Source organism: Rhizopus microsporus (assembly GCF_002708625.1).
Source record: "Rhizopus microsporus ATCC 52813 unplaced genomic scaffold scaffold_17, whole genome shotgun sequence".
Taxonomy (NCBI): domain Eukaryota; kingdom Fungi; phylum Mucoromycota; class Mucoromycetes; order Mucorales; family Rhizopodaceae; genus Rhizopus; species Rhizopus microsporus.
This window is the reverse complement of record NW_019671932.1, coordinates 322,366-339,714: the sequence shown is the minus strand read 5'-3', so window position 1 is coordinate 339,714 and position 17,349 is coordinate 322,366. Positions and strand designations below refer to the sequence as shown.

At 36.7% G+C, this 17,349-nt stretch overlaps 9 protein-coding genes across 9 annotated transcripts; 5 read left to right on the top strand and 4 right to left on the bottom strand.

The window, feature by feature from the left end:
• Positions 1-96: 96 nt before the first annotated feature.
• On the bottom strand, positions 97-772 carry RHIMIDRAFT_240653 (uncharacterized protein; the record flags this gene model as incomplete). The annotated part of the gene is made up of 5 exons (XM_023609428.1): positions 97-108; positions 166-288; positions 349-422; positions 529-611; positions 669-772. The coding sequence occupies 5 exons, from the start codon at positions 770-772 to the stop codon at positions 97-99; spliced, it is 396 nt and encodes a 131-aa protein (XP_023463241.1).
• Positions 773-3,084: 2,312 nt separating this feature from the next.
• On the top strand, positions 3,085-3,645 carry RHIMIDRAFT_48592 (uncharacterized protein). Its single transcript, XM_023615304.1, has one exon. The coding sequence runs from the start codon at positions 3,146-3,148 to the stop codon at positions 3,518-3,520; it is 375 nt and encodes a 124-aa protein (XP_023463240.1). The 5' UTR covers positions 3,085-3,145; the 3' UTR covers positions 3,521-3,645.
• Positions 3,646-5,403: 1,758 nt separating this feature from the next.
• On the bottom strand, positions 5,404-6,854 carry RHIMIDRAFT_48590 (arginine biosynthesis protein ArgJ). Its single transcript, XM_023615303.1, has 2 exons — positions 5,899-6,854; positions 5,404-5,845 (listed from the first exon to the last, which is right to left on the bottom strand). Exons 1-2 carry the CDS (start codon positions 6,841-6,843, stop codon positions 5,477-5,479), a joined length of 1,314 nt encoding a protein of 437 aa, XP_023463239.1. The 5' UTR covers positions 6,844-6,854; the 3' UTR covers positions 5,404-5,476.
• A 381-nt stretch (positions 6,855-7,235) lies between these two features.
• RHIMIDRAFT_263043 (uncharacterized protein) lies at positions 7,236-7,944 on the top strand. The gene is made up of 3 exons (XM_023611644.1): positions 7,236-7,523; positions 7,575-7,774; positions 7,834-7,944. Exons 1-2 carry the CDS (start codon positions 7,367-7,369, stop codon positions 7,655-7,657), a joined length of 240 nt encoding a protein of 79 aa, XP_023463238.1. The 5' UTR covers positions 7,236-7,366; the 3' UTR covers positions 7,658-7,774; positions 7,834-7,944.
• Positions 7,694-11,162, top strand: RHIMIDRAFT_263041 (DNA polymerase delta catalytic subunit). The gene is made up of 7 exons (XM_023611643.1): positions 7,694-7,774; positions 7,834-7,944; positions 8,004-8,344; positions 8,406-8,566; positions 8,622-10,081; positions 10,138-10,585; positions 10,643-11,162. Exons 1-7 carry the CDS (start codon positions 7,724-7,726, stop codon positions 11,008-11,010), a joined length of 2,940 nt encoding a protein of 979 aa, XP_023463237.1. The 5' UTR covers positions 7,694-7,723; the 3' UTR covers positions 11,011-11,162.
• On the top strand, positions 10,814-11,835 carry RHIMIDRAFT_48553 (uncharacterized protein). The gene is made up of 4 exons (XM_023615302.1): positions 10,814-11,163; positions 11,230-11,446; positions 11,501-11,666; positions 11,739-11,835. Exons 1-3 carry the CDS (start codon positions 11,004-11,006, stop codon positions 11,550-11,552), a joined length of 429 nt encoding a protein of 142 aa, XP_023463236.1. The 5' UTR covers positions 10,814-11,003; the 3' UTR covers positions 11,553-11,666; positions 11,739-11,835.
• Positions 11,836-11,891: 56 nt separating this feature from the next.
• On the bottom strand, positions 11,892-14,430 carry RHIMIDRAFT_240649 (uncharacterized protein; the record flags this gene model as incomplete). The annotated part of the gene is made up of 6 exons (XM_023609427.1): positions 11,892-12,003; positions 12,051-12,640; positions 12,732-13,256; positions 13,555-13,974; positions 14,038-14,312; positions 14,373-14,430. The coding sequence occupies 6 exons, from the start codon at positions 14,428-14,430 to the stop codon at positions 11,892-11,894; spliced, it is 1,980 nt and encodes a 659-aa protein (XP_023463235.1).
• A 1,091-nt stretch (positions 14,431-15,521) lies between these two features.
• On the bottom strand, positions 15,522-16,775 carry RHIMIDRAFT_229917 (signal recognition particle, SRP9/SRP14 subunit). Its single transcript, XM_023607656.1, has 6 exons — positions 16,494-16,775; positions 16,360-16,428; positions 16,191-16,287; positions 15,879-16,125; positions 15,642-15,820; positions 15,522-15,574 (listed from the first exon to the last, which is right to left on the bottom strand). The coding sequence occupies exons 1-4, from the start codon at positions 16,560-16,562 to the stop codon at positions 16,007-16,009; spliced, it is 354 nt and encodes a 117-aa protein (XP_023463233.1). The 5' UTR covers positions 16,563-16,775; the 3' UTR covers positions 15,522-15,574; positions 15,642-15,820; positions 15,879-16,006.
• Positions 15,525-15,910, top strand: RHIMIDRAFT_206701 (ribosomal protein S21e; the record flags this gene model as incomplete). The annotated part of the gene is made up of 3 exons (XM_023606925.1): positions 15,525-15,574; positions 15,642-15,820; positions 15,879-15,910. The coding sequence occupies 3 exons, from the start codon at positions 15,525-15,527 to the stop codon at positions 15,908-15,910; spliced, it is 261 nt and encodes an 86-aa protein (XP_023463234.1).
• Positions 16,776-17,349: the final 574 nt, after the last annotated feature.

Here is a 17,349-nt window from a genome sequence, read left to right as displayed (position 1 = left end):
TAAAAAAGCATTAATAAAAAAAAAACTATTTTACATAAAAAGAAAAACAAAATAAGCTGCTATTTTTTAATATTGTAAAAAAATTGTGTATTTGATTTATTTCTTGCCCTACACAAAAATTAAACATTAGATCATTTAAATTAAAACAGCATATAATTTACTTACACGAGCCATGTTGACGGCACCGTAAAGAGAACCAGCGACACCAACGCTGAGAACAGCAAAGGTAGTAAAGACAAAGAGCTTATCTCTGGGACCACGAAGGAACAAGGGTGTGTTAGAAGGAGCCTAATGTAGAAGATAATGAGTGACATCTCTTCTGTTTGAGCATGTTTAATTATTCTTTACTTGGAAGTATCTTTGATGAGCAAGGACGTTGTTAGGTCTGTTGACAAGAGACATGGCGGTTGATTTAGGATGTTCTATAAAGAAAGAAAAGGCTGCAAAAGTGGGATAATAAAAAATAAATTTGCCAGGCTGGGCTGACTTATAATTTGCTCGTCTGTTGGCCGCCTTGAGTGCACTCACTTAAATCATCCCAGAGATTTTTGATTGGATACCATAATGATGACGTTAGCATTTTCTTTTCGGTACATGTGTAAAGGGCCAATCTATCTAGATTTCGTACCCTTTTAGTATTCTATACAGAGTTTGAATAAAACGTATACATCTGAATCCTGCTGGAGGGAACCGTGTTTTCGACGGCGATTTCTCTAAAGAAAACCGAAGGTCTTCCTTCGCCTCTCCAAATAGCGCAAGAGATATCAAGCATGTTTTTTACTTGCGTTTACATCTCTGTTCCGCAGTATATTGCAGATTTTGCAATCTAATATACTGTGGGACTTTTTACCATTCGAGAGCTTCTTTTGTTCCAGCCTCTTCTACTTACAACTATTGCATATCTAGATGCTCGCTCTGAAGCAGCATATATCCTTCCTTGTTGGCTCTATCCGACCGTCTCATAAAATTTTCCAGAGAATTCATTCGACGGAGAATTGGTCAATAGACCAGAGGATAAGCTAACAAGAAAGGATATCATCCACCCACCCACTCCTTATCAAGACCTCGCTCATCAAGATCAAATAATAACTATAGGACATTATATCTCTTTTATTGGTTTTGTTGGTTTTAATTTTCGCTATTTTAAATAAAAAGAAGATCACAGTATATATCTTTCCTTGTTGGCTTATCCTCTGGCCTATTGACCAAAAGTGGTCTGCAAACTTAAACTAAAAAACCAATATATTCTTTGTTCTTTTTTAAGGAACTTACTATACTGCAGAGTGACATAGCAAAATTGTGCGCTACTGACAATTTCTTTGTTCAAAAGAATAGTTAATCAAACGCAGTATAGTTTATTTTGAATCAAATCGCAAGTGGCTTGTATATAAAAATAGTATGTAAATAGGTACGGTAGCAATTTCCTATAAAGTGTTTCTAAAAACATGTACTCAAGAGTAAATATTCTTAAGCTTGTTATATTCGTTTGTTTCAAGGGAGTGCACACCATGGTATCAACTACTTCATCCAATTTATAGCGATATAGTTGCCTCTTGAAACAACACAGGCGACAGCCAGACGGAAATTGAACAGGATCTCTTCTCCAGTTAAACAAATTCAAGCATAGGAAACACTGCTTATCGCTCTTATAAAGAAAATCCGTACCACCTAACTGATGAACAAATAGCAAATATAAGATTGGGTACGGAACTGATATTGTCTGCAATTGACGAAAGTAATACTAGAGGAAACAATGCAACAAACCAGAATTTTTCAACCCAAAGACGATAAAAAAAAGACGCGACTTATTTTCCTTCAAATTAAATTTTAAAGTCCCCTTAAGTAGCGAGGATATAAGCAAATCGTTTAAGTGAGTGCATCAATAGCCGATCAATTGATTGAAGAGTAAAATACCTTTGTTTTTATATACTTCAAACAGCAAAAGGCACTCTATATTCGTTGAAAGGGGAAGTTATTAGGCCGTGAAAAATAACTCCTATCCATAAGTCAGGAATATTATTACCGCATAACCTTGATAGTAGTTTTTACTTTGTGCTTATGAGCCAAGCTTCTATCATCTTTATCAATATCACACAGAGTTACACTAGAAATAATACAAGGTCATAACTTGATTCATGCAACATCTTAAAACTACTCCTTAAATACACCTTTTTAGTGTTGAGTTACTCCTTAATGCTTACATGTTTTTTTCTTTCTTTACATGTAAATAGACGATAATCGACGACATACTTCAAAATGATCGCCTTGTTCTAATTCATATCTTGATGCCTACACACGTTTGTTAGCTTGGGGGTATCAAATTACTTCGAGTTAGGATACGGAGAGACCTACGCTCGTCTGTTGAAATATAATATTTGTCACGCTTTTAGACCGTATAATAATACTAGGCTAATTGTAAGTGGCAAGATATGGTTGGATCAGAATTGCAGAGCACTTCTGAATGGATTTCATGTTATTATAAAACAATCAGCTTTCTTAAATGTTGTGGCTGTCGCGAGTGTTGGCATCATGGAATGTGTGAAGCTAATTCAATATAGACGTGCTTATTTATTCGCTGTCCTACATGTGTTGAAATGGGTATGCTAGCACTTAAAATGCTCCAAGGCTAATTTATGCATTTTCCCTTTCTTTTCCTTCTTTCGTCTTGTTAGAAGGAAGGAAGAGCTTAAATGTAAAAAAACGATAATAGACTGACAGTTTTAATCAACCATGTCTTCAATTTCTGCATGTGATGTCTTATACATGTAATTTTATCAAAATATGCATTCTCATGAGCATTAAACATTTTAGTGTTCTCCTTTATTTTTTCTTACTCTGCTTACTTGAGAGCAGCATTCTTTTAATTCAACACATTGCTTCTAGAAAGAGAAGCTTTCTTAATCACGGGTATTGGCCACTTATGACCGGACAATTCGTATTCCGGCAATCTGATGTAGGCCGGTTGCGTCACACTTCCCTGCTTTATATATATATATTTTTTTTTTTTCACTCTCGCTTTGACATTATAAAAGAAAGAAAAAATGAGAAAAATGTTTAATTCTGCTTTTTTTCTTTTTTATATTTTTTTTTCGTATTTCTTAAGCTATTATTCTATTCATAACAAAAACGCTGCTTGCCCCCACTAATGTCGAGGTTAAAATCAAAATATTCAGATTCATTTAACGACCAGTTCTCTTCTACGGAAGAAGAGGAAGATGTTGATGTTGCTGATCAGTACGATTCTGGTGTGATTCGTTGTATATGTGATGATCCAAGCGATGATGGCTTCACTATTCAGTGTGAACATTGTCTAGATTGGCAGCATGCATCCTGTGTGAATGTAAAGCGTAATAGGATTCCAAAACATTATTTATGTGATCGCTGTAGTCGATTGATAAAAAAGAAACGTCCTACTGATATACAAAATCGTCGCAGAAATTTACAGGAGAGTAAACTACTCATAAAAGGTAAACTAAGCTATGATATCCCTGAAAGCATTTTTAATTATAAAAAATTATAGAAAAAAGGAAACGGCTGGATAATAAATCGAAAAAGGACAACCACGAAGGTAGCGACGACGATGAAGACCTCTTGTTGCCTGCTCAGAAGATAAATAGAAGCTATGCATATACTTCGAAATGCATAATCAAACAAAAGGCCGTATTAGATATCTTTAAGGATGTTCGCCACTACTGGTTTCAATTGAACAGACAAAAAACCTCTATTAGTCTGGACGCTGCTATTGTCAAAGGACTGGATTCACTTGTTGTCATGGAAAGTAATCTATTGATGCCTAGTATCCCAAAAACATCCGTTAAACCGCTCAGAAAATCTATGCGTAGCTCATATAACAATGAAAAAATTCCTTCTCTCGAAAAGGGCGTGTTTGCGGATATTCATATTCCTGAAGATCGTTATTTGATGGAAGTCACAGGTGAAGTCAAGTTGAAATCAGAATATAAATCCAACAGCAGCAATCGTTTTTCTTTACTTGCAACGCCACTTCGACATGTTTTCTTTTATCGTTCTCTAGACGTTTATATTGATGCTCGTGAAGTTGGAAACGATGCACGCTTTATTCGAAGATCTTGCAGACCCAATTCTGAAATCAGAAGTATCATTTTACCAAATGATAATGATGATAACCTGATCCACATGGGTATCTACACCATAGAAGAACTAGATAAAGGTGAGGAAGTAACCATTGGTTGGAACTGGCAGCGTGGTCAACTTATGTATCAAAAGCATCAGGAATTTCTGAAAAGTAAGGGAAATTTGGAGCTAAGAAAATCAGAGCCTGAAGTGAAGAGTGCTTTGAAAAAATTCTTGACCTTATATGAAACCGAATTTGGTGAATGTGCTTGTGAAGACAAGGATGAATGCTTTATTGAATGTATCAAGGAAGAGTTGGAGAATGATAGTGACTCGGAAGCAACGGAGATGAAACCACTTTTAAAACGAAGACGGCCTGGAAGACCTCGCCTTAGTGAATCTACTACAAAGACTACTAATGCAAACTCCTCTGACGAAGAACAAAGACCAAAGAGTAGAAAAAGAGTAGCATCATCAGACACAATTGGAAAGCCTGTCTTCGTTAAAAAGTCTTCTTCTGTTGGCCATTCGAGATCCACGTCGATTGAAGAGGCTGTAAAGTTAGACACAGCTCCTATAACAAACATGAATTCTCTCAATTTGAATAGCAGCAAAGAGATCATTGAAGAGTCGCTAATAAGGAGATTACACTGTAAAAAGAGGTGGTTACAGCTGTATTTGCTAGAACAAAAATCTAAAGAAAACACCAAGCTTGATATAATGAAAGTTGAACAACTAAGCACAGCTATTACTATGCATGTCACTTCAACCGAGACAACGTCAGTAGTGCAGTCTGAGCAGTTGCTCAACAATAAGAATGATGAATATCTCAGTGATGCAAGTTCAGAATCAACTTTACCGTTGAATGATACCCCTAGCTCTCCTCCTAGCGTACAGATGGACCAGCCAAAGATAGAAACGCCTCTCGAAAGTGAATCCTTACCCATAAGAAGTAGTGAAGAAACCAATAGACTTGGTGTTTTCAATGGAGCAAACGGATCGTGTATAGAAGCAAGAACAGACACTACAGTTGAACAAAGTAAAGAACAAAGACATGACGACACAAATCAGAATGACAAGAAGCCAGATGAACCATTGAACAGCAGCAGCGTACCTTTGAAAGAATGCGCAGGCCCATCAGAAACACAAGCGGGCACAGCAGAAAACAAGCCTGTCGCTCGTGTAAAGCTGTCTATACAAGAATATTTATCTATGCGACGAAACTTATCCACTGATTGAGACGATAAAAGTAACACACCATGTACATTCACTCTTTTATCTTTCAATAATCTTATGTAAATACATCTTTCCCCTTTCTAATTTTTTTTATTTACTTTGCATCGTATGTTAATAAATTTACACACTTGTTCTTTATTGATATACATTATGAGCGATAGTCAGCATTTATGCTAACATACTCATGACTAATATCGCAAGTCCAAAATTTAGTCTCACTATTGCCCAATCCAAGGTCAACTTCGATTTGTAAATCCTCCATCTTTAATATCTCTGACGCTCTCTCTTCATTTACTTTTTCAGGCTCTCCTTTAACCATGAGATTTAAATGTTCGCTACCATCTGTAGGAACAAACTTCACGCTCACACGGCTCGGGTCAACATCAACCCCACTGTGACCAAGACTAGCACAGATTCTTCCCCAGTTTGCATCTTGTCCAAACAGTGCTGTCTTTACCAACATAGAGGTCGCAATATGGGAAGCAGCCTTCTTGGCACTTTCAAAAGTTTCAGCTCCCTGAAAGAAAGAGTGAGATAAGCATGACATTGTTAATATATATTGAATTGTACCTTAATATGAAGAGTAACAAACTTGGTCGCCCCTTCGCCATCCCGGACGACTAATTGAGCAAGTTCTGCGGCGAATTGTGTCAAATGATCTCTAAAAGCCTCAAAATCGCTCCCTTCAGATTCGATACGTACGTCACTTGCACCATTAGCAAGCACAGAAATGGTATCATTCGTACTCATATCACCATCGATGCTGATAGAATTGAAGCTACGGTCAACAGCATATTTTAACGCCTTCTGAAGCAGATCTGGTTTAATATAGGCATCGGTAACCATAAAGCCAAGTAAAGTAGCCATGTTTGGGTGAATCATACCAGCACCTTTTGCAATACCTGCCATCCTAAATTTTGCATTCTGCAAACTGAATTCACCTGAGCGCAATTTGGGGAAAGTGTCGGTTGTCATGTAAGCTTCTGCGGCCTTTGCCCAACCTGTCTTGTGTTCTGAAGAGAGATTGGCATAGGCGTCACGGATACCTGCTTCTAACTTGTCCATTGGTAAATTCTGTCCTATTACACCAGTTGACATGGTCAAAGCAGACAAGGATTGATTTGTCAATTCATCTACAATTGATCTCATTTTCTTCGCATCAGCAATTCCTTGAGTTCCAGTGACAGCATTGGCGCAACCAGAGTTGGTGACTACAGCAAAGATTTTGTCATTGTTCTGGTTCAGCGTTTCCTTACTGACCAGGACAGGGGCTGCTTGGAATTTGTTGGTAGTGAATACAGCAGCAGCAGAGCATGGGAGCTCAGACACGACGAGCGCTATATCGCTATTCTTGTTCTTTTTTATACCAGCAGCAACACCAGATGCCTTAAACCCTGCTGGATATAGACCAGATTGAGCTATAAGTGATTGCTTACGTGCGCTCAAATGATCATATGTATTTGAATAGAATCTAATTTGTGATTGCTTGCCTAATCGATTGCTCAAACGAAACATATAAAAAGAATAAAAGAGAGAGAGAGATGTCGATAAAAGATAAGAAAAAATCAATGGATCAGTACAGCATCTGATTTAAAAGTCAGAATAAGTATCCTTCATGAGTCATGATCAATAAGTTGCACAAACCTTGACAGGTCATTACTCTATACTTATCAAAATAGTTTTTTATACATTATATTTTAATTATCAGCGATGGTAAAGAGAAAGGATGTGATATAGAGAGAGACAAGAATAGAGACATAGAGAAAGAAAGAATTGCTTAGTATTTACAATATCATTGTAACCATGGTAACCATGAGCAACTTTTATTATCCGGCTTTATAAAGCATTATATCAAAGTAAAGAATTGTGCTGTCATGGGAATAATGCAAAAAAAAAAAAAAAAAAAAAAAAAAAAAAAAAAAAAAAAACCAGCGAGGTTATCTTTTCTCAACTGCGTGTCACGGTCTTTGGCAAGTTAAAGCTACGCGTTTATCGTCTCGTGTTTTTTAATTTTTTAATTTTTTTTTTCTTTAAAAAAATGTCTGATCAAGCTATTGAATTGTCGTCTGCACCATTTGCACCTCACAGCAACATCAAGAAAAGAAAGACTACTCATAATGGTTCTTCGCAGCAACCAAGCTCGTTTGAGCATGAGTTACTAGCATTAAATGAACATATGGATCTTGATATTAAAGGTGTTTATCTTTTATAGATCTATTAATCTTTGTAATTGATAAGTCTTTTAGTTGAAAATACGGAGGCTGCCTGGGCTCGCCCTCCACCTCCACCTATTGATCCTTCAAAGGACTCTATTGGTAATTACAAATAACAAGCTTTACCTTACCTTTTTACCAAGATCATACTAGTGTTTCAACAGATTGAAGTCGATGAATACATGAATTACAATATCCGCCAGCCCATGATCAGAATGTATGGCGTTACCAAGGTAACTGCTTTTCTTTTCCCAAAAAGCAGCAAGTACTAGAAATATTAACTCTATTGAAGACCGGAAATAGTGTTCTTTGTCATGTGAAGGGATTCTATCCTTATTTCTACTTTCCAGCTCCAAGAGGTTTTCAACATAGTCATCTTCCAGCATTGAAGCAATCTCTTTCGGTTAGTAGCAACATTTATATAAACCAAATGTCAATCAATTTCTGATCAACTCGATCTAGTCTGCGCTCGGATTCAATAATGTCGTTCATTCCTTGGAAATTGTCATGAAACAGAGCATTTATGGCTTCAATGGCAACAAAAAGTCACCTTTTATACGAGTCACAGTATTGGATCCAAGAGATATCTCAAAGTGTAAAAACAAGATAGAAGCAGGTGTATATGTCCCTGGTTTGGAAAATCCTTGTCAGTCTGATACAACATTCGAGAGCAATCTTAGTTATGTTCTTCGATTTATGATTGACTGTAAAGTGACGGGCTCAAATTGGATTGAACTGCCTGCTGGGGCATACTCCTTTTTGGAAACAAAGACATCACATGCACAAATAGAAGTCGAAATACAGTAAGTTCAAGCAAAAGGAATAGAAAAGGAAAACCAGTGAGATAACACATTCTGCTGATAGATATGACCAATTCATTAGTTATACTTCAGAAGGCGAATGGTCTGATATTGCTCCACTAAGAATTCTAAGTTTCGATATTGAATGCGCTGGTAGAAAGGGAGTATTTCCTGAACCTAGTATGGATCCTGTTATTCAGATTGCATCCGTTGTTCAAATACAAGGTAAGAGAACTAGAGAAAACCTGATAATTCCAAGCTTAACACTTATGAAATTTAGGTCATAAAAAGCCGTTTATCAGAAATGTCTTTACATTGGATACTTGTGCATCTATCGTGGGCTCCCAAGTGCTATCATTCCAAGACGAGAAAGAACTTTTGCAAAAGTGGAGCGACTTTATAAGAGAAGTTGATCCTGATATGATCATTGGCTATAACACCACAAACTTTGATTTCCCATACCTGCTGGATCGAGCACAACACTTGGGAGTTACAAAGTTTCCATTTTTAGGCAGAATAAAAAACATCAGAACAGAGGCAAAGGATACAAAATTTCAATCTAAAGCCTTTGGTACTCGTGAAAACAAGTCAATCAATCTTGAAGGTCGCCTCCAATTGGATATTCTTCAAGCTGTTCAAAGAGATTATAAACTTCGCTCATATACCCTCAACTCTGTTTCTGCAGAATTTCTGGGCGAACAAAAGGAAGACGTGCATCACTCGATTATTACTGAACTACAGAAAGAATCTCCAGAATCTCGTCGACGTTTGGCTGTTTACTGTCTAAAGGATGCCTTTTTACCATTAAGATTGATGGACAAGCTCATGCTACTGTTCAATTATACAGAAATGGCCAGAGTTACAGGTATTCCCTTCAATTACATCTTGGTCCGTGGACAGCAAATCAAGGTCGTATCACAGCTATACCGTCGTGCGCGTGAACAGGATTTGGTTATTCCTGTTATCAAATCAGAAATGATGGATGAGCCATATGAAGGCGCTACAGTCATTGATCCTGAAAAAGGCTATTATGATGTACCTATTGCCACTTTAGATTTCACGTCACTGTATCCATCCATCATGCAAGCTCACAACTTATGTTATACAACGCTCGTGAAGCCTGATGTTGTAAGAGAACTGGGTCTGGTCAAAGATGTAGACTATGAAGTGACTCCTAACAACGATATGTTTGTTAAACCAAACCAAAGAAAGGGACTGCTTCCAGAAATTTTAGCTGATCTCTTGAGTGCTCGTAAACGCGCTAAGAATGATTTGAAAAAAGAAACTGATCCCTCTAAGCGCGCTGTGTTGGATGGAAGACAGTTGGCACTGAAGATTAGTGCCAACTCTGTTTATGGTTTTACTGGTGCCACTGTTGGAAAGCTGCCGTGCCTTCAGATATCTTCTAGTGTCACTGCCTACGGCCGTGCAATGATTTTGAAGACAAAAGAAGCAGTAGAAGAACACTTTTCGAAAAAGAATGGATACAAGCATGATGCCAAGGTTATCTATGGTGATACAGATTCAGTCATGATCAAGTTTGGTGTGGATAACTTGAAAGAAGCAATGGAATTGGGCAGAGAAGGAGCCAGAATTGTGACTGAAAAGTTTATTCGTCCTATTAACCTTGATTTTGAAAAAGTTTATTTCCCATATCTGCTGATTAGCAAAAAAAGATATGCTGGGCTCTATTGGACAAGAGAAGACAAATATGATAAACTAGACGCTAAAGGTATCGAGGTAAGATTGACATTCTTTGTTTTTTTTTTGTTTTCTTGTGGTAACCTTTCTTCTAGACTGTTCGACGTGATAACTGTCGTCTTGTGCAGAATGTTGTTGCCAAGTGCCTTGACAAGCTGTTAATTCAGCGTGATGTGGAAGGCGCAAAAGCATTTGTGAAACAAACTATTGCAGATCTGCTACAAAACAAGGTGGATCTGTCGCAACTGGTCATCACCAAGGCACTAAGTAAGTCTGATTATACTAACAAGCAACCTCACGTTGAACTGGCTGAACGCATGAGAAAGCGAGACCCTGGGTCTGCCCCTGCTCTTGGTGATCGAGTTGCTTATGTGATTATTAGAGCAAGCAACAACACCCCTACGTATGAAAGATCAGAAGACCCTCTCTATGTGTTGGATAACAATATTCCTATCGATACCAAGTATTACCTTGAGCACCAACTATCAAATCCAATCATGCGTATCTTTGAACCCATTCTGGGTGATAAAGCAGATAGTCTATGTAATATATTTACTGATGAAGTCAAACTTTACCACTAACCATGAGCTTTTTATTTAGTGAATGGTGCACACACTCGTACAGTGAACATTGCTACCCCGACTGTAGGAGGTTTAATGCGATTTACAGTGAAAACAGCCACTTGTCTTTCATGTAAAGCAGCACTTCCCAAGGGCGATAATTCAGCAACATGTAAACAATGTAGAGATAAATTACCCGAACTGTATCAACATCACCTCAATAACTTGAACGAACTTGAAGTCAAGTTTTCAAGGCTATGGACACAATGTCAACGATGCCAACAATCACTGCATCAGGATGTTATTTGCTCAAATAATGACTGTCCCATCTTTTATATGCGTAAAAAGGTGCAGAAGGACATGAATGAAGTAACTGAGAAACTAAACAGATTTGACTATGAATGGTAAATAAAGACAAGCTCTTAGCGGACTTTAAACATGATTGTTTCCTTTTCTCTCTCTTTTATTTTCTAATGACCAAAAGACCATTAGAAGACGCCAGTTTTGCAAACGTGTTACGGCAGAAGCCAAAAGAAGATATCTTCTTTAAGCATCAAAATGGCATGTTGATCTTTTCAATAATAATAATTAAAAGTGTGGGAAAGTTTGAACTAATTTTCTAATTAGCAAAGCAAACTGTTCAACTGTTAATGAATGCTCAAAGGAATCTTTTAATACCAGAACCAAACAACGACAATAGCAATAAGACTCTGGGCACATGTTATCGCTGCAGTCATAATACATGTATAAAATGTACCTATTGTGAACACGTCTTTTGTAATAATTGTATACAACAATGCATAATGTGTCAGTTACCTTATTGCACAACCTGTTCAGAGATAGAGTAAGAGTACGAACAACCCAAAAAGATATATTTCTCTGAACGCGTATTTAATAGTTATTCGCAACCTATGGAGCAAGTGTTTTGCTTCACTTGCAAACAGACATAAGGCATTCAATATATATATATATAACATCATCATGTTGAATAGAAGGAAAGAAAGAAATAGAAGAAGAACATCAAAGGGAGAAAAGAGAGAGAGAAGAGAGTCATTTTATCATTTGTCCGTAATCAAAAAAATGTCATTTAGCAGAAAATAAATGTCTCAAAACTACTAAATCAAATTGACGGTTAGTTAATTGACTATTGTCTTTTTAAAAAGATAATACCTGTATGAAATGATCAAGCGATTGTAATCAAAACTTGGCTACGATCTGGCGATAACCTTGGTGGAGAATTCTTCTGTTTTTGTGCGAGTAAACAATTCAGGGCATGATCCCTTTTCTCTTTAGCAGGTTAGAATTTTCTTGAAATTCAGTACGGCTGCAAGATCACGATTCCACAATTTTGGCTTTAATTGTTCTAAACAGCCAGAGAATATACATCTAATAGCCCAGTAACTATTGGTTAGAAATCTCATAATGTCTGATATTATCATCATTCTTACCGTTGTAATCCATGACAGAGTACAGTAGGCCTAGTCTTTTTCTTGTAGGGTCTTGGATTACGTAATGTTTTAAAATTCTCCAACCTTCCCTCACATAAAGGACAGAAAGACGACGTTCTAAATTCATCAATTAAAAAAACTACAGATCCGTCTTCTTTGAGCATTTGGATCAGGCCCTTGTTTCTTGTTAGCTCTTGATATTTTGTGTCAGGAGCAGGCCAATTACCGAGAACAAGAACAGCATCAGAACCAAATTTTTGTTTGAGCTTTTTCACCAACATAAGATCATCTTGATCATAATATAGCTTGGAGGAGAACTTCATTTTGCGAAACGGCAAGACTTGTAGCTTTTCCAATATTTGGCTTGCCTGCTGCTTTAAACTGTCTTGATCACTGCTTTCTTTGGACATTTTTGCTACAATCCCAAGTAACTTGGCTTTGCCACCATTATCCAAACGTTCTGATATGTGTCTCTGCTTAATCATCAGCTCCAAATAAGTAGCGTGCATATCGATACCAGTAGATTCGTTGGGCTGAGGGAAATACCCCCTGATTCTTGCCAACGAACAAATGTCCAAAGTACAAATCGGCTTTATTTTTCAAATGGAAGTCAAAGCAATGATTGGAAAAATAAGTTTGTTTTGTTTGCAGTGTTTCATTTCCATAATATGAGCAAAGTACTTTTTCAACCGAAGCTCTTGTCTTGATATACGTTTCGTATTCTTCTATCTTGACAGAAGATGACTTGGTCTTTGCGAGCTTTGCTTCTGATGATTTGACGGAAGCAGGCTTGGTTTTCTTTTGTAGAATTCTATAATGGCTTGAAACCTTTGTTCTTGTCATCTTTGTGTAAACCATGACTTGCTTATTTTGCGCGGTGCTCGTCTCCATACAGTGGAGTAGATCTCGTCTTTCAGAATCCATCAAGACACACATACTCTTGGCTTCATTCAGCTCTTCCTGGATCAGGCTTTCCATATATCTTGCGACATCTTCAGACTCCTTATACTTTGTCTTAGGTTGTGCCATTTTTCTATTTATAGTAGTGTTTTGCTTGATTATTGATGCGCCGACACCATCGGTTTCGATAGTATCTTGAAAACACAGCGATATGTTCATTCCTTGGTCTTTGAAAGCCTTGTTATTTGTATTTACTACAGAGCCCCAGTTTTGAAATTTGTTGTCCATTTTTGGTGCTGTCTTGTTCTTTAAGACATTACAGTGAACAATCTTGAAATCTAAAGTCATGTAGCAAGGAATGGATGTGGTTCGCAAGGGAAAGCAAGAAAATTGGCGCAACCCCTCTGAGTCAAAAAGTTCAGCTATTTTCATAAAGGCCATGTAGTGGCATTCAGTATTAGATTTTACGTCGTAAAAAATGGAATCCTTTTTGAACTTGTAGTTGTTCAGATATGACTGCAGTACGGCTTTACTTTTTTTCTTGCAGAAGTGTCCAAGATGGTATAGCATCTGGAATCTCTTTCTTTTCAATAGCACACTTTACCTGGTTGCAAGGACCGTACACTTCCTCTCTCAAAGCTTTGTTTACGGCTCTTTTGTCTACATTTTTCTTTTTCAAATCTTTGCGCAGGTCGGCAGCCAGTTCCTTGGTCTTGCAAACTTTATTTAGAATAGCCCTTAGTCTATTCCCAAAATGAGCCTTGATGTTGTTAAGATATGCGGTTTGAACCTTCGTGCATTCATACAGTGCTATCTGTTGAGCATTCACTAGCACGATTGGTGTATAACTTGCACTTAAACAATAGGATTCTTTATGTTTTGAAACCAACGACCTATAGTTTGCGGTTTTACCAAGAAGCCTTCCAGATATATTGTTTCTAACGATAGGGCTCAAGAAGATCTCTACAAAGAACTCTTTTCTTATGTAATCGCTCAAGTCAAAGTTAAAGTCTTCTTCTAACTCCTCCAGAAATATATACTTCGAAAAAGCAAACGTTTATGCTACTTGTGTGTTGGTTATATTCACTAGCTCATGCAAAGCTTGTGTATAATTTGGCTTCCATATAGGCTTCACAGTGGCTTTGACTGCTATCGCACACTTTTTGACTATGTTTGCGTTTGCGGATGAATTATTAGAGTCACTAACGGTGTTGTACTTTGCAGTAGCGGCGGTGGGCTTTGTAAGAGGAGCATCATCACTGGATTTAGATTCGACGATAGCAGTAGAACTAGAGCTACTAGACTTCTCTTTGCCTTTCTTCATTTGTTTTTGAGAACTATTTACAGGCGTAGGTTTCCTACCTATATTGTTTTCATATTGAGACGACTATTATCTAGATGACCTATTGTGCTTATACTTACCTTTCCTTTTTCTAGTTATAGTTGACTGAAAATCATCATCAGAGTTCTCTTCTGTCATATTTTCATATTTGTCTATAATACCATGATTTTTGTAATCAGCATTAGGTATAATAAAAGTCAAACATTTGTATATATATCTTACCTTCCACTACGTTTTTGGGCGACTCCTTTTATTGTGGAGAAGTAGTTGTTTGCTTATTCTTCCCTTTCATGTAAGCTCTTTTTTGAAAGCTATGAAGGAAGAAGCTTGTCTCGATACCGTGTGGTAATCAAAGAAAGATAGACAAAAGAAAAGAAGTAAAAAAAGAAAAATGAGATCGAGCTATACCTACAATGATAATTTTTTTTCTGGAATAGCTACTGCCTCCATTTACGATATTAAATTTAAAATATCATATACATATTCACTGATATTATGGGATGCTTGTGTTGTGAACTGACTTGACTTTCCTGAGCTTTTTTTACAGTAGTGATTGATCCTGAAACAAAGAAAACCAATGCACTTCTGTTGTTGTTTTAAGGATATCAACTCAATAAACTTATTTGATAAAGTAATCTCAATGATAGAATATCAATACAGTAAATAGACAAAGGCTTAAATGTAAGGAAGGTTCAATTAATGGTATATATCATAGTATTATGGATAGTCAGTTGTAGCATTTTTGCAAGTTTCCAGAAAGGATTACGACTACAGAAAATTAACGAATATAATTGTGCTAATTGCCATAGCCTCAATAGATACGCAACTACGACCAATCATTGGCTAAATACAACGCTTAAGAAGAAAGAGAAGGTACGAGTAGACAACTGTTTACATTTAGAAAAAGTCACAATAGGGCCTTAATCTACAGATAAAGTAAAATTTCGAAAACGACAATCATTTGATAACAGGCCGCTGATTATTTTTTAGCTAGACGCTATTTATTTTTCAAAAATCGCTATCTATTTTGTTTAAACATGATATTTTATTGATAGTCCAAATGAGCGCAAAAATAGCTATCTATTTTTCGATCACACTGTCTTTTTTTATTTTTTTGTTTTTCAGTCAAAAGGGAAATTTGGTGGCTTGGGCAGTGGACTCCAAAAAAAATATTTCTCAATACGGGCCCTCCAGTTCCAATTGTTCTTTCTTTTTACCACTTTGTATTAAACATGGAGAACTCTGAAGGCCAACTTGTTGATCTCTACATTCCTCGCAAGTGGTAAATAATAAAAGTTGTATATACGGTTTACCTTTTTTGACATTGACATTCTATATGTAAATTATAGCTCTGCCACCAACCGTCTCATTACTGCTAAGGACCACGCTTCTGTTCAAATTAATGTAGGCGATGTCAATGCTGATGGTCGTTATGCCAACACCTTCTCCACTTATGCTTTCTGTGGCTTTGTTCGTAAGGAAGCTGAATCTGACGACTCCCTCAATCGTCTTGCTCAACAAGATGGCTGTAAGTATTGTAATAATATTTGTTGCTGTCATTCGCTAACATTTATGTGTGTCTACAGACTTGAAGAACGTCTTCTCTTACCAACAATAAACATATAAAAATAAGCGTTTGTCTTAACTAATAAAAGCAACTGTCTTTTTTGATGTGTGTGTTTTTATTGGGATATCAAAACTTGCTATATGTAACTTATCGTCTCTTTTTTCCTTTTTTCCCTTTTGGTGCTTGCTTTGGCGCTGTTGCCTTTGTCTTTGAAGGAGCTGCCTTTGGAGCTTGCTCGGTTGCTTCTGCCATTATCGTGTCTTCTTCTATAAAGGAAAGTTTATAAGTAACCCTTTTTTGTTTTACATGATTCTTTAAAGTCATCACTCACCGATGGGTCCTTTACTCATCATCTGCAGCATTAAGTCGCTGTTTAAGCTGATGAACTTTTTCAAGTCAGTCATTTGGTTTGTTTTATATTTGATATTCTGTGTTCTAATCGTTAGTCCTTCTTTCCCTTTCTCTCTTCCTTTTTGTAATTAATATCTAAAGTACATTACAGTTCTATCATCTGTCACTTTCAAGACAAGCTCCCCATTTCCACGGTGGAATGTATGCACATAACGAGTCTAGAGTAAAAAATACATATATATATAAATAAAAGGCATAGGGATATACTCCTTGTTTACATTACTTGTTCAGGCGAAGCAGCATAGATGTCTATTGCTGCCTTTTGAAACTCGTCCCAATTGCTAATATACATAACGTAATTTAGAGATAAATCAACTCGAGCATTGAAATTCAATATAGTTGGACTATAACAGCGCACAAGTTGAATATAAGCCACTGTTGCACTTTAGAGACACACCAAAAAAAAAAACGGGAGTCAAATTGCACTCACTGCCTCTCCTTGACTCAACTTAAGACAAAGTAACATATACTTTATTCACAAATTATTCGCACATTGATAAAAAAAAAATGATAATTTCTGACAACAAATAATAATAAAAGAGAGCCCATCAGAAGCAAAAGAATGAGATATAAAAGTTCTTTTTAGTAAATCAGTTATTTACACTGGTATTAAATACTTACATTATAAAGAAGAGGATCTGCAAGAGAAAAAGAAGCAGGAACAGTGAGTAAACTTGTAAAAGAGATTATTATTATCTTATCTGAAATGCATTAAAAAGGGCCAGCGGTAACTGGTCCGGATAAAATGGCGAGGAGAGAGAGAGCAAGAGAGAGAGGATGGGACCAAAGTTTGGTAAGAACCAAACTACCCCCAGCTAGCACCGGTACTAGGTTCGATTTTATGATCTATAATACTATACGCAAGTTTCTTACAAGAGTAATTACAAGAGTAAAGAATATAACATACCTTAGGGCTAGCTGGGGGATAGCTGGTCTTACTTTTTGGTTCAAAGAAGAAAAGAAGTCAAGATCAGATTATTTATATGAAGTCTCTTGTAACTTTTTCAGTTACGTGTTGTTCATAAGTGTTGACCACATTCATCTTCTCTTCTCTCAAAAAGACAAAATTCATTGCCTTT